We start from the raw sequence: 26,740 nt of genomic DNA, 5'->3' as shown, positions 1-26,740 counted from the left end.
CTCTGGCCACGTGGACAATTTAGAGACCCAGAAGTTGAATGGGGCCGAACCATCAGTCAGTACGTGGAGGGGTGTGCACACGTACTGTTCCACCATGTTAGTGAAATGTTGCCTCCTGCTAACACGTTGCGTATCAGGTGGTGGTGCAGTTAGCTGTGGCGTGTTGACAAAAGTTTTCCACATCTCTGCCATGCTAACCCTGCCCTCAGAGGAGCTGGCCGTGACACAGCTGCCTTGGCGACCTCTTGCTCCTCCTCTGCCTTGGCCTTGGGCTTCCACTTGTTCCCCTGTGACATTTGGGAATGCTCTCAGTAGCGCGTCTACCAACGTGCGCTTGTACTCGCGCATCTTCCTATCACGCTCCAGTGCAGGAAGTAAGGTGGGCACATTGTCTTTGTAGCGTGGATCCAGCAGGGTGGCAACCCAGTAGTCCGCACAGGTTAAAATGTGGGCAACTCTGCTGTCGTTGCGCAGGCACTGCAGCATGTAGTCGCTCATGTGTGCCAGGCTGCCCAGGGGTAAGGACAAGCTGTCCTCTGTGGGAGGCGTATCGTCATCGTCCTGCCTTTCCCCCCAGCCACGCACCAGTGATGGACCCGAGCTGCGTTGGGTGCCACCCCGCTGTGACCATGCTTCATCCTCATCCTCCTCCACCTCCTCCTCATCCTCGTCCTCCTCGTCCTCCAGTAGTGGGCCCTGGCTGGCCACATTTGTACCTGGCCTCTGCTGTTGCCAAAAACCTCCCTCTGAGTCACTTCGAAGAGACTGGCCTGAAAGTGCTAAAAATGACCCCTCTTCCTCCTCCTCCTCCTCCTCCTCCTGGGCCACCTCCTCTTCCATCATCGCCCTAAGTGTTTTCTCAAGGAGACATAGAAGTGGTATTGTAACGCTGATAACGGTGTCATCGCCACTGGCCATGTTGGTGGAGTACTCGAAACAGCGCAACAGGGCACACAGGTCTCGCATGGAGGCCCAGTCATTGGTGGTGAAGTGGTGCTGTTCTGTAGTGCGACTGACCCGTGCGTGCTGCAGCTGAAACTCCACTATGGCCTGCTGCTGCTCGCACAGTCTGTCCAGCATGTGCAAGGTGGAGTTCCACCTGGTGGGCACGTCGCATATGAGGCGGTGAGCGGGAAGGCCGAAGTTACGCTGTAGCACAGACAGGCGAGCAGCAGCAGGATGTGAACGCCGGAAGCGCGAACAGACGGCCCGCACTTTATGCAGCAGCTCTGACATGTCAGGGTAGTTGTGAATGAACTTCTGCACCACCAAATTCAGCACATGCGCCAAGCAAGGGATGTGCGTCAAATTGGCTAGTCCCAGAGCTGCAACGAGATTTCGCCCATTATCACACACCACCAGGCCGGGCTTGAGGCTCACCGGCAGCAACCACTCGTCGGTCTGTTGTTCTATACCCCGCCACAACTCCTGTGCGGTGTGGGGCCTGTCCCCCAAACATATGAGTTTCAGAATGGCCTGCTGACGTTTACCCCGGGCTGTGCTGAAGTTGGTGGTGAAGGTGTGTGGCTGACTGGATGAGCAGGTGGAAGAAGAGGAGGAGGAAGCCGAGAAGGAGGAGGTGGCAACAGGAGGCAAAGAATGTTGCCCTGCGATCCTTGGCGGCGGAAGGACGTGCGCCAAACAGCTCTCCGCCTGGGGCCCAGCTGCCACTACATTTACCCAGTGTGCAGTTAGGGAGATATAGCGTCCCTGGCCGTGCTTACTGGTCCACGTATCTGTGGTTAGGTGGACCTTGCCACAGATGGCGTTGCGCAGTGCACACTTGATTTTATCGGATACTTGGTTGTGCAGGGAAGGCACGGCTCTCTTGGAGAAGTAGTGCCGGCTGGGAACAACATACTGTGGGACAGCAAGCGACATGAGCTGTTTGAAGCTGTCTGTGTCCACCAGCCTAAATGACAGCATTTCATAGGCCAGTAGTTTAGAAATGCTGGCATTCAGGGCCAGGGATCGAGGGTGGCTAGGTGGGAATTTACGCTTTCTATCAAATGTTTGTGAGATGGAGAGCTGAACGCTGGCGTGTGACATGGTTGAGACGCTTGGTGACGGAGGTGGTGGTGGTGGTGTTGGTGGTACATCCCCTGTTTGCTGGGCGGCAGGTGCCAACGTTCCTCCAGAGGCGGAGGAAGAGGCCGAGGCGGCAGCAGCAGAATAGGCCGAGGCGGCAGCAGCAGAAGAGGTAGCAGGGGGAGCCTGAGTGACTTCCTTGGTTTTAAGGTGTTTACTCCACTGCAGTTCATGCTTTGCATGCAGGTGCCTGGTCATGCAGGTTGTGCTCAGGTTCAGAACGTTAATGCCTCGCTTCAGGCTCTGATGGCACAGCGTGCAAACCACTCGGGTCTTGTCGTCAGCACATTGTTTGAAGAAGTGCCATGCCAGGGAACTCCTTGAAGCTGCCTTTGGGGTGCTCGGTCCCAGATGGCGGCGGTCAGTAGCAGGCGGAGTCTCTTGGCGGCGGGTGTTCTGCTTTTGCCCACTGCTCCCTCTTTTGCTACGCTGTTGGCTCGGTCTCACCACTGCCTCTTCCTCCGAACTGTGAAAGTCAGTGGCACGACCTTCATTCCATGTGGGGTCTAGGACCTCATCGTCCCCTGCATCGTCTTCCACCCAGTCTTGATCCCTGACCTCCTGTTCAGTCTGCACACTGCAGAAAGACGCAGCAGTTGGCACCTGTGTTTCGTCATCATCAGAGACATGCTGAGGTGGTATTCCCATGTCCTCATCATCAGGAAACATAAGTGGTTGTGCGTCAGTGCATTCTATGTCTTTCACCGCTGGGGAAGGGCTAGGTGGATGCCCTTGGGAAACCCTGCCAGCGGAGTCTTCAAACAGCATAAGAGACTGCTGCATAACTTGAGGCTGAGACAGTTTCCCTGGTATGCATGGGGGTGATGTGACAGACTGATGGGGTTGGTTTTCAGGCGCCATCTGTGCGCTTTCTGCAGAAGACTGGGTGGGAGATAATGTGAACGTGCTGGATCCACTGTCGGCCACCCAATTGACTAATGCCTGTACCTGCTCAGGCCTTACCATCCTTAGAACGGCATTGGGCCCCACCATATATCGCTGTAAATTCTGGCGGCTACTGGGACCTGAGGTAGTTGGTACACTAGGACGTGTGGATGTGGCAGAACGGCCACGTCCTCTCCCAGCACCAGAGGGTCCACTAACACCACCACGACCATGTCCACGTCCGCGTCCCTTACTAGATGTTTTTCTCATTGTTATGGTTCACCACAACAACAAATATATTATTTGGCCCAATGTATTGTATTCAAATTCAGCGGGATATAAATTTGAGGCCTAGTATTTAGGCGCTGGGTGACCGGTATGGATTTAGTGACAGAATTAGACTTGGAAATGCACAGAAGCGTGTGTGTGAAGTTATTCTGAATGACCCTATGTGCACCTTCAATATGATCTACCCTTTTAGGGATAGATTTCAAATAGCTCTGATATAGCAGAAACGACTAAATTATGAAATTGCTAAATTGGGAATTGTATTTCAACCCAGAACAAAAAATGTGCTTTGACGGACACTAAATAACTTTCCCAGCCACAACAGGACAGCGGTAACGAGAGATTTAGCGGGATATAAATTTGAGGCCTAGTATTTAGGCGCTGGGTGACAGGTATGGGTTTAGTGACAGAATTAGATTTGGAAATGCACAGTAGCGGGTGTGTGAAGTTATTCTGAATGACCCTATGTGCACCTTGAATATTATATACCCTTTTAGGGATAGATTTCAAATAGCTCTGATATAGCAGAAACCACTAAATTATGAAATTGCTAAATTGGGAATTGTATTTCAACCCAGAACAAGAAATGTGCTTGAACGGACACTAAATAACTCGCCCAGCTACAGCACTAGGGACAGATTTAGCGGGATATAAATTTGAGGCCTAGTATTTAGGCGCTGGGTGACAGGTATGGGTTTAGTGACAGAATTAGATTTGGAAATGCACAGTAGCGGGTGTGTGAAGTTATTCTGAATGACCCTATGTGCACCTTGAATATTATATACCCTTTTAGGGATAGATTTCAAATAGCTCTGATATAGCAGAAACCACTAAATTATGAAATTGCTAAATTGGGAATTGTATTTCAACCCAGAACAAGAAATGTGCTTGAACGGACACTAAATAACTCGCCCAGCTACAGCACTAGGGACAGATTTAGCGGGATATAAATTTGAGGCCTAGTATTTAGGCGCTGGGTGACAGGTATGGGTTTAGTGCCAGAATTAGACTTGGAAATACACAGTAGCGGGTGTGTGTGAAGTTATTCTGAATGACCCAATGTGCACCTTGAATATTATATACCCTTTTAGGGATAGATTTCAAATAGCTCTGATATAGCAGAAACCACTAAATTATGAAATTGCTAAATTGGGAATTGTATTTCAACCCAGAACAAGAAATGTGCTTGAACGGACACTAAATAACTCGCCCAGCTACAGCACTAAGGACAGATTTAGCGGGATATAAATTTGAGGCCTAGTATTTAGGCGCTGGGTGACAGGTATGGGTTTAGTGCCAGAATTAGACTTGGAAATACACAGTAGCGGGTGTGTGTGAAGTTATTCTGAATGACCCAATGTGCACCTTGAATATTATATACCCTTTTAGGGATAGATTTCAAATAGCTCTGATATAGCAGAAACCACTAAATTATGAAATTGCTAAATTGGGAATTGTATTTCAACCCAGAACAAGAAATGTGCTTGAACGGACACTAAATAACTCGCCCAGCTACAGCACTAGGGACAGATTTAGCTGGATATAAATTTGAGGCCTAGTATTTAGGCGCTGGGTGACAGGTATGGGTTTAGTGCCAGAATTAGACTTGGAAATACACAGTAGCGGGTGTGTGTGAAGTTATTCTGAATGACCCAATGTGCACCTTGAATATTATATACCCTTTTAGGGATAGATTTCAAATAGCTCTGATATAGCAGAAACCACTAAATTATGAAATTGCTAAATTGGGAATTGTATTTCAACCCAGAACAAGAAATGTGCTTGAACGGACACTAAATAACTCGCCCAGCTACAGCACTAAGGACAGATTTAGCGGGATATAAATTTGAGGCCTAGTATTTAGGCGCTGGGTGACAGGTATGGGTTTAGTGCCAGAATTAGACTTGGAAATACACAGTAGCGGGTGTGTGTGAAGTTATTCTGAATGACCCAATGTGCACCTTGAATATTATATACCCTTTTAGGGATAGATTTCAAATAGCTCTGATATAGCAGAAACCACTAAATTATGAAATTGCTAAATTGGGAATTGTATTTCAACCCAGAACAAGAAATGTGCTTGAACGGACACTAAATAACTCGCCCAGCTACAGCACTAAGGACAGATTTAGCGGGATATAAATTTGAGGCCTAGTATTTAGGCGCTGGGTGACAGGTATGGGTTTAGTGCCAGAATTAGACTTGGAAATACACAGTAGCGGGTGTGTGTGAAGTTATTCTGAATGACCCAATGTGCACCTTGAATATTATATACCCTTTTAGGGATAGATTTCAAATAGCTCTGATATAGCAGAAACCACTAAATTATGAAATTGCTAAATTGGGAATTGTATTTCAACCCAGAACAAGAAATGTGCTTGAACGGACACTAAATAACTCGCCCAGCTACAGCACTAGGGACAGATTTAGCTGGATATAAATTTGAGGCCTAGTATTTAGGCGCTGGGTGACAGGTATGGGTTTAGTGCCAGAATTAGACTTGGAAATACACAGTAGCGGGTGTGTGTGAAGTTATTCTGAATGACCCAATGTGCACCTTGAATATTATATACCCTTTTAGGGATAGATTTCAAATAGCTCTGATATAGCAGAAACCACTAAATTATGAAATTGCTAAATTGGGAATTGTATTTCAACCCAGAACAAGAAATGTGCTTGAACGGACACTAAATAACTCGCCCAGCTACAGCACTAAGGACAGATTTAGCGGGATATAAATTTGAGGCCTAGTATTTAGGCGCTGGGTGACAGGTATGGGTTTAGTGCCAGAATTAGACTTGGAAATACACAGTAGCGGGTGTGTGTGAAGTTATTCTGAATGACCCAATGTGCACCTTGAATATTATATACCCTTTTAGGGATAGATTTCAAATAGCTCTGATATAGCAGAAACCACTAAATTATGAAATTGCTAAATTGGGAATTGTATTTCAACCCAGAACAAGAAATGTGCTTGAACGGACACTAAATAACTCGCCCAGCTACAGCACTAAGGACAGATTTAGCGGGATATAAATTTGAGGCCTAGTATTTAGGCGCTGGGTGACAGGTATGGGTTTAGTGCCAGAATTAGACTTGGAAATACACAGTAGCGGGTGTGTGTGAAGTTATTCTGAATGACCCAATGTGCACCTTGAATATTATATACCCTTTTAGGGATAGATTTCAAATAGCTCTGATATAGCAGAAACCACTAAATTATGAAATTGCTAAATTGGGAATTGTATTTCAACCCAGAACAAGAAATGTGCTTGAACGGACACTAAATAACTCGCCCAGCTACAGCACTAAGGACAGATTTAGCGGGATATAAATTTGAGGCCTAGTATTTAGGCGCTGGGTGACAGGTATGGGTTTAGTGCCAGAATTAGACTTGGAAATACACAGTAGCGGGTGTGTGTGAAGTTATTCTGAATGACCCAATGTGCACCTTGAATATTATATACCCTTTTAGGGATAGATTTCAAATAGCTCTGATATAGCAGAAACCACTAAATTATGAAATTGCTAAATTGGGAATTGTATTTCAACCCAGAACAAGAAATGTGCTTGAACGGACACTAAATAACTCGCCCAGCTACAGCACTAGGGACAGATTTAGCTGGATATAAATTTGAGGCCTAGTATTTAGGCGCTGGGTGACAGGTATGGGTTTAGTGCCAGAATTAGACTTGGAAATACACAGTAGCGGGTGTGTGTGAAGTTATTCTGAATGACCCAATGTGCACCTTGAATATTATATACCCTTTTAGGGATAGATTTCAAATAGCTCTGATATAGCAGAAACCACTAAATTATGAAATTGCTAAATTGGGAATTGTATTTCAACCCAGAACAAGAAATGTGCTTGAACGGACACTAAATAACTCGCCCAGCTACAGCACTAAGGACAGATTTAGCGGGATATAAATTTGAGGCCTAGTATTTAGGCGCTGGGTGACCGGTATGGATTTAGTGACAGAATTAGACTGGGATATGGCCAAAAAATAAACAGACTATTGCTGGTTAAATGCACTTGGTGTGACAGCTTCACCCTGATGTAGGCTTTAGCCAAAAAACAACCACACCATTGAGGGTTAAATGCACTTGGTGACAGGCGCAGCTTGCCCCTGATTTAGTAAATGGCCAAAAAATGAACAGACTATTGCTGGTTAAATGCACTTGGTGTGACAGCTTCACCCTGATGTAGGCTTTAGCCAAAAAACAACCACACCATTGAGGGTTAAATGCACTTGGTGACAGGCGCAGCTTGCCCCTGATTTTGTATATGGCCAAAAAATGAACAGACTATTGCTGGTTAAATGCACTTGGTGTGACAGCTTCACCCTGATGTAGGCTTTAGCCAAAAAACAACCACACCATTGAGGGTTAAATGCACTTGGTCGCAGCTTGTGCTGGCGCACCACAAGACACAAAATGGCCGCCGATCACCCCAGAAAAATGTGACTGACAAACGGTCTGGGCAGCCTAAAAACAGTGAGCAATTGAGGATCAGCAGCTCAATGATCCACAGCTCCAGATCGATCAGTTAATCAAGTCCTTTGGAGGAGTTAATCTGCCTAATCTCGCCCTACTGTCGCAGCCGCAACCTCTCCCTACGCTAATCAGAGCAGAGTGACGGGCGGCGCTATGTGACTCCAGCTTAAATAGAGGCTGGGTCACATGGTGCTCTGGCCAATCACAGCCATGCCAATAGTAGGCATGGCTGTGATGGCCTCTTGGGGCAAGTAGTATGACGCTTGTTGATTGGCTGCTTTGCAGCCTTTCAAAAAGCGCCAAGAAAGCGTCACAAAAGCGCGAAGAAAGCGACGAACACCGAACCCGAACCCGGACTTTTACGAAAATGTCCGGGTTCGGGTCCGTGTCACGGACACCCCAAAATTCGGTACGAACCCGAACTATACAGTTCGAGTTCGCTCATCCCTAGTGGTAATGAATCAAATATTTTTCTAAAATGGCTGCTGCACATGTTAGAACAAGGAAGTAAGAACCCCGGTAACAAGGGATCACCCACAATGCCATGCATAAAGCCAGCCAGCCAATCAGGAGCTAGCCAGCCAGTGATGTCACAGCCCTATAAAAAGCCTCAGCTTGCTCGGTCTCCGCCATTTTACAGTGAGGTTAGTGCAGGCGTGACAGGCTCTAGGGACAGTGTTTAGGAAACAATTTATTCATCAAAAAATCTATTGAGCAGTCCAGGGAAAGATTATTCATACTGTAGGGAAAGGATAGGGAGGAATTATCCATACTGTAGGGAAAGAGCAGAGACCAATAAGAGAGTGTAAAGCCTGAGTAATAAGAGTGATTACTATTACACCTTGCTGCACTAATTGGGGTTACAAAGCGTTCTAATACTACAGATTTTAGGTTGTTTCTTTAGTCCGATACAAACAGTTTTGGGGTATATGTAGTTGATATATAAGTACATCCATTCCTCCTTGATTCTGTGGGGAAATTATCTTCTGATACAAAACAGTTTTGGGGTGTGTTTAGCTTATATATAAGTACTTTCATACATCCTTGATTCTGTAGTGAAAGTGCAGTCTGATACAACCAGTTTTGGGGTGTATTTAGGTTTATATATACAGTAAGTACAGTACAGACCAAAAGTTTGGACACACCTTCTCATTCAAAGAGTTTTCTTTATTTTCATGACTATGAAAATTGTAGATTCACACTGAAGGCATTAAAACTATTAATTGGAATATGGATGGAATAGCATGCCGCTGCAAGATGCTGTGGTAGCCATGCTGGTTCAGTATGCCTTCAATTTTGAATAAATCCCCAACAGTGTCACCAGCAAAGCACCCCCACACCTCCTCCTCCATGCTTCACGGTGGGAACCAGGCATGTAGAGTCCATCCGTTCACCTTTTCTTCGTCGGACAAAGACACGGTGGTTGGAACCAAAAATCTCAAATTTGGACTCAGACCAAAGCACAGATTTCCACTGGTCTAATGTCCATTCCTTGTGTTCTTTAGCCCAAACAAGTCTCTCCTGCTTGTTGCCTGTCCTAAGCAGTGGTTTCCTAGCAGATATTCTACCATAAAGGCCTGATTCACAGTCTCCTCTTAACAGTTGTTATGAGATGTGTCTGCTGCTAGAACTCTGTGTGGCATTGACCTGGTCTCTAATCTGAGCTGCTGTTAACCTGCGATTTCTGAGACTGGTGAATTGGATGAACTTATCCTCCGCAGCAGAGGTGACTCTTGGTCTTCCTTTCCTGGGGCGGTCCGCATGTGAGCCAGTTTTTTTGTAGCGCTTGATGGTTTTTGTGACTGCACTTGGGGACACTTTCAAAGTTTTCCCAATTTTTCGGACTGACTGACCTTCATTTCTTAAAGTAATGATGGCCACTCGTTTTTCTTTACTTAGCTGCTTTTTTTCTTGCCATAATACAAATTCTAACAATCTATTCAGTAGGACTATCAGCTGTGTATCCACCTGACTTCTCCACAACGCAACTGATGGTCCCAACCCCATTTATAAGGCAAGAAATCCCACTTATTAAACCTGACAGGGCACACCTGTGAAGTGAAAACTATTTCAGGTGACTACCTCTTGAAGCTCATCAAGAGAATGCCAAGAGTGTGCAAAGCAGTAATCAAAGCAAAAGGTGGCTACTTTGAAGAATATGACATATTTTCAGTTGTTTCACACTTTTTTGTTATGTATATAATTCCACATGTGTTAATTCATAGTTTTGATGCCTTCAGTGTGAATCTACAATTTTCATAGTCATGAAAATAAAGAAAACTCTTTGAATGAGAAGGTGTGTCCAAACTTTTGGTCTGTAATGTACATCTATCAATCCATCCATCCTTGCTTCTGGGATGAAAGTGCAGTCTGATACAAACAGTTTTGTGGTGTATTCAGTTCATATATATAAGTACATCCATCCATTGGCTGAAGCAGAACATATTTCTACACACTTTTAGGGTGGTCAAATTATTTTACATTTACAGTATGTGGCAATGTGAACATTGAGGTGTTGTTTCCCCAGGTTCCAGTCCGGGACTTAGGGCATGCTCATGTCCAGGGATCCTATTTGATCCTGCTACTGGATCCTGGTTGGGTCTCACTCTGGAGAGTGTGCAGACAGGGGCCTGGTGAGGCTCTGTCAGTGTGGTCTCAGCTAGGCAAGGCTGAGGGGCCACGAGGCTATGCAATAGCCTGGACTTTGGGGGACTCAGCGACACCCGGGAACAAGCATTGAAAGGTCAGAGTCGGGAGGACTGCTAGACCACAACCCCCTCCAAAGGTACTGCATTTGTTACAGCCTGAGGGCTGGTGGACTGTATGTCTTGGATAAGCCACACCTGGTTCCATGTGGGAACGCTATCGTATAGCTGAGTTAGGGATACAATGTTTATTATGTTTAGGTAGAGCCCAGACGGGCAGGCTTTTGTTTTATGCCATGTTGTGTATTAAGAGTGTAAAATAAATTGCACTGTTTGGACCTGAAACCCAGTGGTTATGAAGATCATTGTGAGAATGACCCCCGAATAAGAGGCGATCCCTTACAAGTAATTCAATGCATCAATCGGCATGAAACTACAGACTTTAGGGTGAGTTCACACTTCAGTGACTTGGTCAGTTATTGCTAGTGATGAGCGGCAGAGGCAATATTCAAATTTGCGATTTTTCGCAAATATTCGCCATATAATCGAGAATTCGCAAATTTGTGATCTCCAGGCATTATTTTTTTTATTGCAAAAATTTGCATAAAATTAGCATGAACTGGAATTAAAAAAAGAAAAAAATTGGAATATTCGCGATTACGAATATATTTAGAGATATTCTAAATATTCGCGAATTCTCGAAGTGCCGATATTCACAATTAAAATTCGCAATTCGAATATTCGTGATCAACCCTAGTTATTACTATTATTTTTGTAAGCCAAAACCAGTAGTGATAAGATGTAATGTAAAGATCTGCACCTACTCTGTGTTTTTGATCCAAACCTGTTTTGATACTACATATTTTAGGGTGTTCAAATTATTTTACACTTAATTCGATGCGTCAATCAGAAGTTCAGGAGTTGGGGTGAAACTGCGGCCTGATACTACACATTTTTGGATGTTCACATTTTTTCACACTTACTTCGATGTGTCAATCAGTAGTTGCAGAGTTGGTGCAAAATTGTGGCCTGACACTATTGCTCTTTTGCCCTTGCAGTTAATGTTACAGTACAGTATGTCCAACAGACAGGTGAGGAGGAGAGATCCGCTTCTTCCTCCAGTAGGCGGGCAAGTAGCGATGATGAAAATAACGTGGGAGCTGGTGTTGGGAGTGGTCAGGCACGTGGCCCTGAGACTAGTGAGGGTGACATCAGTGACGTGCAGACAATAGTGGATGATGATGATGTAGCCGATCGCACGTGGGAGCCGGGTGAAGAGGGGGTTTCATCATCATCAGGAGAAGAGGGTGGCAGCTTGCGCGTGAGGCAGCGGCTGAGCCAGCAGGGTGAGAGCAGTGTGAGATCTGTAGCCAAACGTGCCCGGGTTAGACCGCCTGCTACGTAGGGGCCTACCTGTTCGGAACAAACTAATGGTGTACAGGTTTACAGAGGCAGCAGTAGCAGGCAGTCAGCATGTATTAGTGTCTTAGTGTGTAACTGAACAGGTTCTGTAGAAATCTATGAATGAGCTGACGACGGTGTAAAAGGAATGCGTTCTTTCACTCTATAGTAGAATCTTGGGCCACTGCATGGTTCTTCATACCTGGCACTAACATTGACCTGTAAGGCTGAATTCACACTTGAGTTATTTGGTCAGTTTTGGCCTTGTAACTGACCAAATAAGTGAAGTGTGAAGTGATTGTAAGAGTGACGTCTGTCATCTGCGTGTCATACTGACTCACAATACTGTAACACTAACACAGTGGACACCCTAGGCATGTTTCTGCAATGCAATGTGTTTTACACCAATATACAGGCTCTCTGCAGTCAGGAAATAGATGTTTAATGCGATTCATCACGAATAAACTTGGATCGAATCAAATCTTTTTGGGAAATTTGGCAAACTGTCCAAATAGAATTTTTGAAAAATTCGCTCATCTCTATTAAGCGCCCAGATAGGTAAGGTGATTTATTTTGGTTTATGTCAAGTCCATATGGATGCTTAACAGTGACTAATGAACTTAGAGGTCCTTTGATGCTTGGAAAAATAAAAGTTGTTTGGACTTTTAACACCTGAAGTCTGTCATTGCTGAACCCACCACAGGTACACAGGCCTATCTCCAGTGGTCCCACAGAAATGAATGGAGTGGGGGCGCGCTTTTCAAGCCAGCTTCTGAGTCTATTTCAGTGGGGCTCCACAGGGAACTGGGCCTCTGTTTATGTTATTGGTTGGGGTCCCAGCAGTAGGATCCCCACCAATCCCCTATACTGCGAACAGGGGATAACTTGTTATAACTGGAATACCCATTTAAAGAGCACTTGTCACTAGAAAATGCAATGCAATCTGAAAGCAATATCAGCAAGAGAAGCCAAGAAGCCGATCTTATACTATAAAAATATATATATTAATCTGCTCGGATTCTCCAGCTCTATCGTTCAGATTGCTTTGCAGTTTGTGGTGACAGGTCCTCTTTAAGTCCTGGAAAAAGAATAGGCAAGAGTACATCCACATGTAAATCTGTAGCAACAAAATCTACCCCAAACCATGCTGCTGATTTAAAAGCTGCACCGCAGTCTGCTGTAAATGGGAGTCAGGTCGACAGAAATGTGGAGGTGTCAATAGAACATGGCCTTGTTGCTAGGGTGCTGACTCATGACTGCTGCAAAAAAACATTGACCTAGTGGGAAATGAGACACATGTAATGACCCTGCCTGTAACAGCTAGTCCTGCACCTGTCACGGATGTAGTAGGGGAGAACACCAAAAGACAACAAGAAGGACGGGAAAAGACACTAGGCCTCACCGCTAGGGAAGGATAAGGGTCACCACCTATAAAACCCTGCTCCTGGCCCCAACTCCTATCCGTATGGGCACCTCTTGATGGTAGAGATGCCCTTACACAGGAACCTAGAAAACCCTGGTGTCCCTCGAATGCCGCTCCTTCCCTGGTGAAGGAACCAGCGTCTTGCTGAGGCCTAGTAAACAACAAGAGGGGGGGGGGGGTGAATACAAAACACAGCAAGCAAAACACTTAACTTCTAAGAATGATGGACGATCAGGACTTCAACAAGAACCACACTCCAGCTCTTCCAAAACCAAATAAAGCTATCGAGAGCAAGGAGTGATGGGAAAAGTCAGACTAAATATGGGGAGGTAAAGGTCACATAATCCACACCTAAACAGGAGGTGTGGACATACAAGGAACACACAAAGTGAAACCAAAAGAGGCTGTCAGATCACTAATGTGCAGATAATCTTTCAGACCTTCTAAAACCTGGCACTTTGCCATACAGTGAGCATTGCAATTTTAACCCCTTAGAGACTTAGGGTGTACCGGTACGCCCTGTTTCCCGAGTACTCAAGGACTCAGGACGTACCGGTACGTCCTAAGTTTAAAAGTAGATTGCAGCGCAGCGGGGGTTAATTGTGACAGGATGCCTGCTGAAATCATTCAGCGGGCATCCTGTCACAACGCCGGGGGGGTCATGTGACCCCCCCGTATCAGCGATCGCCGCAAACCGCAGGTCAATTCAGACCTGCGGTTTGCGGCCTTTCCCTGGTGCGGCGGCGGTGGTGCCATTGGGTCCCGATGCGGCTGTGGGGGGACCCAATGGCATGGAAGGCAGCGCGATGTCTAAGGAAGGCATCGGGCTGCCTTCCGGTGACGAGCCTGTGAGATCCAGCCCCCTGGCTCTCACAGGCCGGAAGCTGTATGAGTAATACACACAGTATTACTCATATAGCCAATGCATTCCAATACAGAAGTATTGGAATGCATTGTAAAGGATTAGACCCCCAAAAGTTCAAATCCCAAAGTGGGACAAAAAAAAAAGTAAAAAAAAAAATTTTACCAAATAAATCTATAAACATATCACATGACCTAACCCCTCAGATGAACAGCATAAAAAAAAAATAATAATAATAATAATATACTCTGTGCTAAATAAACCATTTTTTGGTTTATTTATTCGGTATCGCAGCGTCTGTGACAACCTGGTCTATAAAAATATCACATGATCTAACTTGTCAGATGAATGTTGTAAATAACAAAAAATAAAAACTGTGCAAAAACAGCTATTTCTTGTTATCTTGCCTCACAAAAAGTGTAATATAGAGCAACCAAAAATCATATGTACCCTAAACTAGTACCAACAATACTACCACCCTATCCCATAGTTTCTAAAATGGGGCCACTTTTTTGGAGTTTCTACTCTAGGGGTGCATCAAGGGGGCTTCAAATGGGACATGGTGTCAAAAAAACAGTCCAGCAAAATCTGTCTTCCAAAAACCGTATTGCATTCCTTTCCTTCTGCGCCCTGCCGTGTGCCCGTACAGTAGTTTACGACCACATATGTGGTGTTTCTGTAAACTACAGAATCAGGGGCCATAAATATTGAGTTTGGTTGTTAACCCTTGCTTTGTAACTGGGAAAAAAATTAAATTGAAAATCTGCCCAAAAAGTGAAATTTGTATCTCTATTTTCCATTAATTCTTGTGGAACACCTAAAGGGTTAACTGACATTTGTAAAATCAATTTTGATTACCTTGAGGGGTAGTTTATAGAATGGGGTCATTTTTGGGTGGTTTCTATTATGTAAGCCTCGCAAAGTGACTTCAGACCTGAACTGTCCCTAAAAATTGGGTTTTTGAAAATTTAAAGATTTGCTTCTAAACTTCTAAGCCTTGTAACATCCCCAAAAAATAAAATATCATTCCCAAAATGATCCAAACATGAAGTAGACATATGGGGAATGTAAAGTAATAACTATTTTTGTAGGTATAACTATGTATTATAGAAGTAGAGAAATTGAAACTTGTAAATTTGGTATTTTAAAAAAAAAATTGTAAATTTGTTTTGTTTTTTATAAATAAATGATATTTTTTTTACTTCATTTTACCAGTGTCATGAAGTACAATATGTGATGAAAAAGCAGTCTCAGAATGGCCTAGATAAGTCAAAGCGTTTTAAAGTTATCAGCACTTACAGTGACACTGGTCAGATTTGCAAAAAATGGCCAAGTCCGTAAGGTGAAATAAGGCAGAGTCCTTAAGGGGTTAATTTAAAAAAAAATGGGACAGCTGGGCAGAAGTATCAACATCATACAGCTGAATTTTTGTTGAAGGTGCAACCATTACCACAACTAAGTGGTATGGCAGTAACTGCACCACCAGCAAGGTGGCCAGATGGGGTTGTATACAAGCTAATTGCTGGTCAAGAATAGTTTTCTCATGGCCACACATTCCATTATGGATGTCTCATGATAGAGTGGAGGAAAAGGAGGTGTCTGAGTAGGAGAAGAAGAATGTGATGATGACAACGACCATGTATTGCTTGGGTATGCGAGCTGGATGCCATAAAGAAGACCAAGAGAAAGCCAGACTTGTTCTGATTGGAAATGCTGGAGCGTTCTATTTTATTACAGGATCTGATGCCACCTCATGTGCTGCAATAGAGCCCTGATACTTATGTTTGTGTTTGAACACCCACAGCTTATTTTAATCATGTAGATCTTGCACACCGTTTTGTGCGCTGACCTTGGAGAAAAAAAAATGGCGTACAGGAGTTGATAACACAGAGCTAGTGGCAGCCAAGCTTGTTATTGGTCTGGTTCTTTTTGAGTCTGCACCCACAGTATCAGCAGCATCACATGTTCCAGAGCTGACCACAATATAAAACAGATCTGGCCTTGACAGTTCTTTTGGAGATTTTGGCCATACATTGCCTCTTTTCTTTATTGCCACAGCGGCGGCTACCTTTCTCCTCTGATGTCTCTTCCTCAGCACCCCTATCCGGCTCCCAGTTCCTGTCCAACACACCATCATCATAGTCCACTACCTCCCTACCACTTTTAGCAGACTAACTAAGTTGTCATAAGCTCTGTGGCCCCCTCCCGATTCACTGCTCTGTATTTGCTTCAACTACCACTGTTGCTACCACTGCCCCTACTGCCACCACTGTGGCTACAAGTGCCATTACTACTGGCCCCTACTACTAATGGCTGGTGCTACACATTGCTAATCCCCTTCTGCCACCACTATTAACACATTCTGACTCTCGGATGATGAGGCATGGGTCTTTCATTTTACATTATTCCATTTTCCAGACATGTTATTATGAGACCTATTAAAAATTTATAATTTTCCTAAATTAAAAGTCATAGGTTTGGTTGGTACACAGCCACACAAATTATGGAACAGTTATAGCAAAATTGTAAGTGTGCTCTCTGTAATTTAAAAACATCGGTGCAATTAAATATCCTTCTCTTTCTATAAACACACTGCACTCTGCTATTGGCAATTTACTTTGGGAATAAAGCAGAATTGGTGCCGGTAATATTTCTCTAAAAACAAAGATTCTGCCATATGAAAGACATGTTACAAACTTGTAATGCAATTATTTCCCCATACCACAAATATAACGATGCATGCAATGCTGGTAATATTTGTTTCTACTGTGCAATCTGCATCACACAATGCTGGGTCAAAAAAGAGATTTCTATACTATAAAAACCATACTTGTAATGTGATATTCCCCCTGCTGCTGAGCTGACCATCGAAAAAATTATGGTTGAGGGTCTGCTGGTAAGCTGACTCTCTAAAACATTAGGAGCAATGGCAGCCCAATAAGCAGGTTGATATGATGGAGGAAGAGGAGGACGAGAAAAGGAAGATTGAACCATATACCCTATTTTGTGGTGGAAGGGGTTCATGGGAATACAGTGTATTCAATACACCATAAAAGCCACATTTAAAGTGCCTTTATGTTTAGCTGCTTTCCTCTGGTGGAGTAGAGAAGTCAGGGGCAATCCAGGCTTTGTTCATTTTTGATAAGAGACAACGTGTCAGCATTTTCACTTGACAGTCGGATGCGCTTATCAGTTATTATGCCATGCCCACTCGTCGCTTATATAGAGCGGAAGCTGACTGGAAAGGCGACGACCATGTTGCAGCTGTTATTCCACTACTGCCCTCTGCTGCTCACAAAGCCTGGCCAACATGTGGAATGTGTAGTTCCAGCGCGTGCTCATGTCACACAGCAGTCGGTGAGCTGGCAATTGCAAGCACTGCTGCAGCGTTGCCAGCCCGACGGAGGCTGTTGATGACTTGCGGAAATGGGCACACAGGCGGAGCACATTCACCAGTAGCTCAGGCAAATTGGGGTAGGTTTTGAGAAACCGCTAAACCATGAAGTTGAACACGTGGGCTAGGCATGGTATGTGTGTGAGCTTGCCGAGCTCCAAAGCCGCCACCAAGTTACAGCTATTATTAGACACAACTATGCCTGGTTCTAGGTTGAGTGGCAAGAGCCACAGCTCAGTCTGGTCCCTTATACCCTGCCACAGCTCTGTGGTGTTGTGCTGTTTGTCACCTAAACATATTAGTTTATGCACGGCCTGTTGCCGTTCCCCACTGCAGTGCTACACTGCTTCCAGCTACTGACTGATGGCTGACTGGTGCTGCAAGATGAGAATTCAGAGGTGGAAGTGGAGGAGAAGGTGGAGGAGGGTTGTAGCCACTAATGTAGGTGGTGGCGGAAATCCTGATGGTAGTAGGGCCCGCAATCCTTGACATCGGTAGCACCTGTGCCACCCCAGGGTACTATTCGTTCCCGGCCTCCACAACGTTCACAGAGTGTGCCGTCAGGGGAATGTAGCGTCCCTGGCCACAAGCACTTGTTCATGTGTCAGTCGTTAAGTGGACCTTCCCAATAACTGCGTTGGTCAGGGCACAGGTGATGTTACAGGACACACGCTGGTGTAAGGCTGGGATGGCACACTGGGAAAATTAGTGGCAGCAGGGGACTGCGTAACGAGGAACCGCCGCCACCATCAGGCTGCAGAAAGCCTCAGTGTCCACAAGCCTAAATAGCAATATTTCCAGGGCCAGCAATTTGAAAAAGGTGTGCATTTAGTGCTATGGCCTGTGGGTGGGTGGCTTGGTATTTGCGCTTTCATTCAAAGGCCTGGGGTATGGACATCTGTAAGCTGCACTGGGACACAGAAGTGGATGTGCTAGCTGATGGTGCTTGTGAAGGTGCAGGGCGGGAGGCATCCGGGCCTGCGTCTTGACAGGGTATTGGCCAGCACGTAACACAGGGGAAGAGGAAGCAGTGGTGACCAACAGACACCGATTGTGGACCCAGGCATTCGGCCCACCTATCACGGTGCTTTAGTGCCATGTGGCGGATCATGCTGGCGGTGAGGTTGCTAGTGTTCACGCTCCTGCTCATTTTCATATGGCACAGGTTGCAAATGACAATTCTTTTATCGTCCGCACTTTCCTCCAAAAAGCACCAGACTGCGGAACACCTACCCCTTGGAAAGGGAGATTGCTGCAAGGGGATGCTCCGGGGAACAGTTGCAGGCACATTTGGTGTGGCCCGCCTTCTCCATTTTGACACCCCGCTGCCTCTTCCAGCCTGTTGTGGTGCTCTGGATGCCTCCCCCTCTGTACTGCTGTCCTGGCTCGGCTTGACACCTTTCAAGGTTGGGTCAGTGATTTCATCGTTCAACACCTACTCTTCCACTTCCTCACTCTGGTCATCCTCCTGACTTGTTGACCTATTGACAACTGTGTCTCATCCTCATAATCAACCTCTTGAGGCACTAATTGCCGTTGATTTATTGGCAACCGTGTCTCATCATCATCATCCACCTCGTGGAACACTAATTGCCGTTCCCCACCATCATCCTCTTGTGACTGTGGATGCTCAAGAGTTTGGGCATCAGTGCACACAATCTCCTCATGTCCCTCTTCAAGCGGGCTTGGCGAGAGGCCTAAATCAAGGAAGGCGATGAAAAGAGCTCCTCTGAATATCAGAGTGTGGGATCACTTGTTTGCCAAGACTCTCCATGGTGGGAGGAAGGAGGATCAGCGTGAGACTCTTGGCTACTGAGACTGGATTTTGTGGAAGACAGGGTGGTGCTTAACCGACTGGAAGCATTATCTTCTGCAATCCAACCGACCAACTGGTCGCATTGGTATGACACTGGTGTCCTGTGCCGCCCTGCAAACTGGGACATGAAGCTAGGTATCGTGGATGAGTGTGTTTCTTGTGCTCTGGCAGCAGGCACAGTTTCGCCACGGCCTCTGCGTGCCCCATCAGCAGCATAGCCACTTCCCCGTCCCTTACTGCTCGCCTTCTGCATATTAAATGGTATATATGCTTGCAAGTATGTCACACGTACAGTAGTGCAGGTTTTGTAAGGGTATGCACAAATAAATTAAACCAAATTTTACTGATATTTGGGATGCGCAAACGTTATACAGGAGATGTAGCACAGGTAATGTCGCTGTTGTCACAAGCGGCTAATAAAAAATTACAGAGAATGTCACAGCTATTTGGGATGTGCAAACATTATACAGGAGATGTAGCACAGGTAATGTCGCTGCTGTCACCAGCAGCTAAGATTTTTTTTTGTCAATATCAGATATTTGCGATGCTAAAACATTATACAGGAGAGGTACCATAGGTAATGGTGCTGCTGTCAACAGCGGCTAAGAAAAAAATTACATTCAAGGTCACAGAAATTTGGGATGCAAAAACGTTATACAGGAGATGTAGTACAGGTAATAATACTATTAACAAACAATAGGATCCCACAGGAGGTTGCCACGCTATTAGGGTCCATTCACACGTCCTGTTTTTTTTCATCCTGAAAAACGGTCCGTTTTTTGCGGATCCGTTGTTCCTGAAAATGTTTCCGTATGTCATCCGTTTTTTGCGGATCCGCAAAAAACGGGAACATGTATACATTTCAATAATCAAATAAAGTTGTTTGGATTTCTTTGAAAAAAAATTGAAAAAAAAAAAATTATAAATTTGTTATGTGTTTCCAGGAACGGAATCCGCAAAAAACGGATGACATACGGAATGACATCCGAATGTCATCCGTTTTTTGCGGATCCATTGACTTTGTATTGTACCAGGATCCGATTTTTCAGGACAAGAATAGGACATGTTTTATATTTAAACGGACATGCGGAATGGAACAACGGAAACGGACAGCACACATTGTGCTGTCCGATTTTTTCCAGGACCCATTGAAAATGAATGGGTCCAGATCTGGTCCTGATCTGTTCCTGAAAAAAACGGAACAGATCAGGAAAGAAAAAACGGACGTGTGAATGGACCCTTAATTGAAGAGAAAGGAAAATTAGGTGGTCTCTAGGACCTAAGTGTGTTTCTGAAACCTCACTGACAATCTAAAACGGAATCTTTATTAGAAATGCTAAAATGACATATAAACCTCTTGGGATCGAAAGGTTAAAACTCTCAGGAATAGGTGAGTTGCGGGATATGATCTCTGGTACTGTGCGTGATTCACATGTTGATTCATGTCATCCCCGAGGGATTGAACTGTACTCTATATGATTATTTGCATTTATTGAAGATCCCCAGCTAACCTTCCTGCCTAAAATCTGAAACCTGCCTCCCTAGATGTTTCGCCGAGCGATTCGGCGTCTTCAGGGGAAACAGGTTCTGAGTTTGGGGGCGGGGTCTCGGCATTTAAACCCTCGGTTAGCTTTGCAATTGGTAGCAGCCAGGTAATGTCACTGTCCGCAGCGGACACCATCTACGGAAAAAGTACACTGGATGTCAGATATTTTTAGTATGCGCACACATTAAACAGGAGATGTAACGCAGATAATGTCACTGTCCGCAGCGTCTACTGAAAAAGTACACTGGATGTCACAGATATTTTTAGAATGCGCAAACGTTACACAGGACATGTGGCGCATGTAATGCAACTGTCCGCAGTGGACACCGTGTACGGAAAAAGTACACTGGATGTCACAGATATTTTTAGGCTGCGCACACGTTACACAGGAGATGTAGCGCCGATAATGTCGTTGTCTGCAGTGGCCAAACAATTGCAAGCTATTTAGGGCAGGTTGCGCTAAAAATATATATTGCTGCCAGACACAACAATAGTCATTAATAGGACTTTTGGGTCTCTAACACATACCCTGCCTAACAAAAAAATAAAATTCAATTCCCTACACTATCTGTCCCTTCTACAGCACATCTCTCCGTGAATAAGGCCTTTTTCACACGGGCGTGTGAGCCCCGTTGCCATATTGCGGACCGCATTTGCGGATACGCAATACACGGGTGCCATTCCGCATCATGGATGCGGACCTATTCACTTCAATGGGTCCGCAAATCCGGAGATGCCGAATGGAAGCACAGAACGGAACCCTACGGAAGCACTAGGGAGTGCTTCCGTGGGGTTTCGTCCCGTACTTCCATTCCGAAAAAAAGAGGAAATGTTCTCTTTTTGCAGAATGGCTGGATCGCGGACCCATTCAAGTGAATGGGTCCGCGATCCGCTGGGGCTGCTTCACGGACTGTGCTCATTCATTGCGGCCCGCACACGCCGGTGTGAAAGAGGCCTAAGACTTAGCCGAACCACGTGTCATCGGGTGCTTTATATAAATCGCGCTCGAGCTCACACGGTATTCGGCCGAGCATCGTGATGCTCGAGCCGAACTGGTGTTCGGCTGAGCATGCTCGATCAACTCTACTGTTAATATTTCCGTCTACTGCGTAATATACTTTTGTACTTTTTTCGACGTAGAGTCCAAAAATAGATTTCTGTAGTACAGTATAAAACATGTTGCAAACTTGTATCCTCCTACCACCATTAAAACGATACAGGAAAGGCAGTAATGTTTCTGTATATATAGTGTATTACATTTAATTTCCCTGCTATTAAAATTGCATAACTTCTTTTTCTATAAATCTAAGTTAGGAAGAAGCAGCATAGCTCTCTCCTTAGGACAAATTCATCAGTTTTTTTTTTTTTTTGTTACACAGTGGGTACATAACACGGTTATGACTTGACACACACAAAATGGCCTATGGCCGTTTCACAACGCTTTCTCAAGGTGAAGTTAAACAGCCGTTGGCCTGTTTGTGTGTATCTAGTCATACCCATGATATGTGGAGCTGATAAAAGATGGTGAATTTGTCCTAAGGCAAGTGCTTCGCTGTTTCTTCCTAACTTGGATGTATTGCAGTATCTTCTATTGTGCACTGAATACCCATGGACATTGTGAAACCAAAAGTCTCAGGAGATCCACTGAGTTTTACTGGATTGATTGCTTTTGCTATAATGAAACAATTTTTCATTTATTTTTTATTTTTTTATACCTTTCAGAATCTTCATTCATTATTCTCTTTCTATAATACTGGAGACCGTAACTGCTGTCTTCAGTAGCTTTTCCTGTTGGTGATAAATGCATGAAATTAGATAACACATTTGAATTTTAAAGCAAGGTTACACATTGTTACAGTGTGGCACATTTGCTAAGACTATGTTTTATATTTGTCTGTTCAATCATTAATAGATTTACCCAAAAAGACAAGAAACTCGGAATGTATATGACTATGAAACAAGTCAGAACACGTACCAGTTTTTGAAGCAGCTGTTTGATTTTGGCCCATTTTATCGAACTGATGCAAACAGGTTTAAAACATGGAATAATTGAGATGACTGCAAAACAGAGGACAAATAATTCATATACTACATTTAGGTTAATCAAGACACAGATTTTAAGAATGTTTTATACTTCTTCACATGGTACTGAATCAAAATAGAAGACTTTCTCCACACTGGCACCATGGTTCTATTGACCCATATTAGCACTGTTTTGTCCATTATGAAAAACAAAATTGTTACAGAAACTTGAGTCCCATTATAAGTAAACAAGAGTTTTCAGAAATCACTAGGATCCTATAACTGTGTGACCATGCCTTACTGTATGACCAGTACCACTCAGCTGTGTCGTCATTGTGATAGAGCTGCTGTGTGGTCGAGTACCACAAAGCCATGCAAACCCCAACAGAATCATATTAGTTATTAGAATAAAGGCTAAAACTCTGCCCCGGATGTGCGATTTTACATGTCAAAGAACTGCATAACAATTTGCCCCATTTAAGGGGAACAATGTGGGTTGGACTTATCTACCAGCTTATAAATGCAAAACTCATGATATCCAATTGCATGCTACTTATTCACAGAGGTTTATAAATTTTTGTGGTGTGAACGAATAACTGCACAAAAGTTTGCATTAGCAAGTAAATTGGCTTGTGGAATCCCATTCATATGCACAGGATCCAGAGACTGTCACATGCCGCTCATATATAGTGTAAAGCACATATGGTTCTCAAGTGCAGCAATGTTGCCACCAACTTCCTGCCAGGAAGGGGGAAGTCTAGTGTAGGTCAGGAATCTATGGTCAGAATTAGGGAAGGGACGGATGAAAGGGGTCCTGTCCAGATAGTGGGGGAGTGAGGAAGCATCTTATAGAGCACCAACTCCTAAGAACTGAATAGTTTCCCCTGTAAAGAAGTGGAGGACCCAGATCATCTCTCTCTTGCAATAGAGTGAGGAAACAACTCAGAGCACCCACTCTCCAGAACTGAGGAAAGGATTCATGTAAAGACTTGGGATCCCAAGCAGAGTGAACTGCGACAGCACTTCTACTTCTACTGCTGTGAGGTGAGGAATTACGGCTAAAGACACCCGTCACCAGAATACCACTAGGCCAGCAACTAAGTGCAGAACTGCAGCCATCCAATCTGCCATGATAACTCCTCAGCTGGTGCCAGACAAGAATTGCACTAAAGCCCTTTGCTACTGTACAGTCGTGGCCAAAAGTTTTGAGAATTACATAAATATTGGAAATTGGAAAAGTTGCTGCTTAAGTTTTTATAATAGCCATTTGCATAGACTCCAAAATGTTATGAAGAGTGATCAGATGAATTGCATAGTCCTTCTTTGCCATGAAAATTAACTTAATCCCAAAAAAAACTTTCCACTGCATTTCATTGTTGTCATTAAAGGACCTGCTGAGATCAGTTCAGTAATCGTCTTGTTAACTCAGGTGAGAATGTTGACGAGCACAAGGCTGGACATCATTATGTCAGGCTGATTGGGTTAAAATGGAAGACTTGACCTGTTAAAAGGAGGGTGATGCTTGAAATCATTGTTCTTCCATTGTTAACCATGGTGACCTGCAAAGAAACGCGTGCAGCCATCATTGCATTACATAAAAATGGCTTCACAGGCAAGGATATTGTGGCTACTAAGATTGCACCTCAATCAACAATTTATAGGATCATCAAGAACTTCAAGGAAAGAGGTTCAATTCTTTTTAAGAAGGCTTCAGGGCGTCCAAGAAAGTCCAGCAAGCGCCAGGATCTTCTCCTAAAGAGGATTCAGCTGCGGGATCGGAGTGCCACCAGTGCAGAGCTTGCTCAGGAATGGCAGCAGGCAGGTGTGAGCGCATCTGCACGCACAGTGAGGCGAAGACTTTTGGAAGATGGCCTGGTGTCAAGAAGGGCAGCAAAGAAGCCACTTCTCTCCCCAAAAAACATCAGGGACAGATTGATCTTCTGCAGAAAATATGGTGAATGGACTGCTGAGGACTGGTGCAAAGTCATATTCTCCAATGAAGCCTCTTTCCGATTGTTTGGGGCATCAGGAAAAAGGCTTGTCCGGAGAAGAAAAGGTGAGCGCTACCATCAGTCCTGTGTCATGCCAACAGTAAAGCATCCTGAGACCATTCATGTGTGGGGTTGCTTCTCATCCAAGGGAGTGGGCTCACTCACAATTTTGCCCAAAAAAACAGCCATGAATAAAGAATGGTACCAAAACACCCTCCAACAGCAACTTCTTCCAACAACAGTTTAGTGAAGAACAATGCATTTTCCAGCACGATGGAGCACCGGGCCATAAGGCAAAAGTGATAGCTAAGTGGCTCGGGGACCAAAACTTTGATATTTTGGGTCCATGGCCTGGAAACTCCCCAGATCTTAATCCCATTGAGAACTTGTGGTCAATCCTCAAGAGGCGGGTGGACAAACAAAAACCCACTAATTCTGACAAACTCCAAGAAGTGATTATGAAAGAATGGGTTGCTATCAGTCAGGAATTGGCCCAGAAGTTGATTGAGAGCATGCCTAGTCGAATTGCAGAGGTCCTGAAAAAGAAGGGCCAACACTGCAAATACTGACTCTTTGCATAAATGTCATGTAATTGTCGATAAAAGCCTTTGAAACGTATGAAGTGCGTGTAATTATGTTTCACTACATCGCAGAAACAACTGAAACAAAGATCTAAAAGCAGTTTAGCAGCAAACTTTGAGAAAACTAATATTTGTGTCATTCTCAAAACTTTTGGCCACGACTGTACATATGTATTTTTAAGTTCTACATTGTACTCAAAATGACTTTGTTACGTTCAACTCTGGCCTCATTCTTCAGTGCTACAACATTTACTGCCATGGACCGCAGGGAGTGATGGCCTGAGGTAGGAAACTGTGATACAACTACATCAGGGCCACTACCAGGCCTATCTTCTACACCAGCTCCCACAGGGGCTCGCTGCATGTGTAGTGCCCTTGAGCAGGGGTACTATGAAGTCTGGACATTTGCCTCTTTCCCATATGCAAAGTTATAAATCTCTTACTTTATTTCATTTTTAGGCTACTTTTACACTTGTGGCAGAGGAATCCGGCAGGCAGTTCCTTCGCAGGAACTGCCTGCCGGATCCGGCAAAACATATGCCAACTGATTGCATTTTAAGACTGATCAGGATCCTGATCCGTCTTCCAAATGCATTGCAAGAACAGATCCGTCTGTCCGTTTGTCATAAGGACAAACGTATCCGTTTTGATATTTTTTTTCCACATTTTTACCGGTCTGTGCATGGATGAATCCAGTGTTCTCGTATTTTGAATGCCAGCACAAATACATTCCTATGGGGAAAAAAATGTCGAATCCGACATTTAGGCAAGTTTTTCTTTTTTGGGGGCAGGAGATAAAACTGTAGCATTCTGCGGTTTTATCTTTTGCCTGATCAGTCAAAAAGACTGAACTGAAGACATTCTAAATGGATAGCTCTCCATTCAGAATGCATGGGGATAAAGCTGATCAGTTATTTTCTGGATTTGAGCCCCTAGGACGGAATTCTATGCCGGAAAAAAAAACCGCAAGTGTGAAAGTACCCTTAAGGCCTCTTTCACACGGGCGTCATGTTTTTGGCCCGGATAAGATGTGGGTGCGTCGCGGGAAAATGCATGATTTTTCCGCGCGAGTGCAAAACATTGTAATGCTTTTTGCAAGCGCGTGAGAAAAATTGGCATGTTTGGTACCAAAACCCGAACTTCTTTACTGAAGTTCAGGTTTGGGTTAGGTGTTGTGTAGATTGAAATTATTTTCCCTCATAACATGGTTATAAGGGAAAATAGCATTCTTAATACAGAATGCATAGTACAATAGGGCTGGAGGGGTTAAAAAAAATAATTTTACTCCCCTTAATCCACTT

At 44.4% G+C, this 26,740-nt stretch overlaps 1 protein-coding gene across 5 annotated transcripts in view; it reads right to left on the bottom strand.

Annotated features, from left to right (window-relative positions):
- The window catches only part of LOC122939628 (ATP-dependent translocase ABCB1-like), a 902,460-nt gene that overhangs the window by 854,672 nt on the left and 21,048 nt on the right, over positions 1–26,740 (bottom strand). For 4 of the 5 annotated variants that reach the window (XM_044295741.1, XM_044295743.1, XM_044295745.1 and 1 more), the window contains exons 2-3: positions 22,821–22,903; positions 22,561–22,633 (exon numbers count right to left, since the gene is read on the bottom strand). In XM_044295741.1, the coding sequence (XP_044151676.1) occupies positions 22,561–22,633; positions 22,821–22,854 (107 nt within the window). In that variant the 5' untranslated portion in view covers positions 22,855–22,903. Of the gene's footprint in view, positions 1–22,560; positions 22,634–22,820; positions 22,904–26,740 lie in introns of those variants that run through there. The other variant, XM_044295744.1, reaches the window with a different exon arrangement.

This window comes from Bufo gargarizans, chromosome 5, assembly GCF_014858855.1.
Source record: "Bufo gargarizans isolate SCDJY-AF-19 chromosome 5, ASM1485885v1, whole genome shotgun sequence".
Classification (NCBI taxonomy): domain Eukaryota; kingdom Metazoa; phylum Chordata; class Amphibia; order Anura; family Bufonidae; genus Bufo; species Bufo gargarizans.
This window is presented reverse-complemented; position numbering and strand designations above follow the sequence as displayed.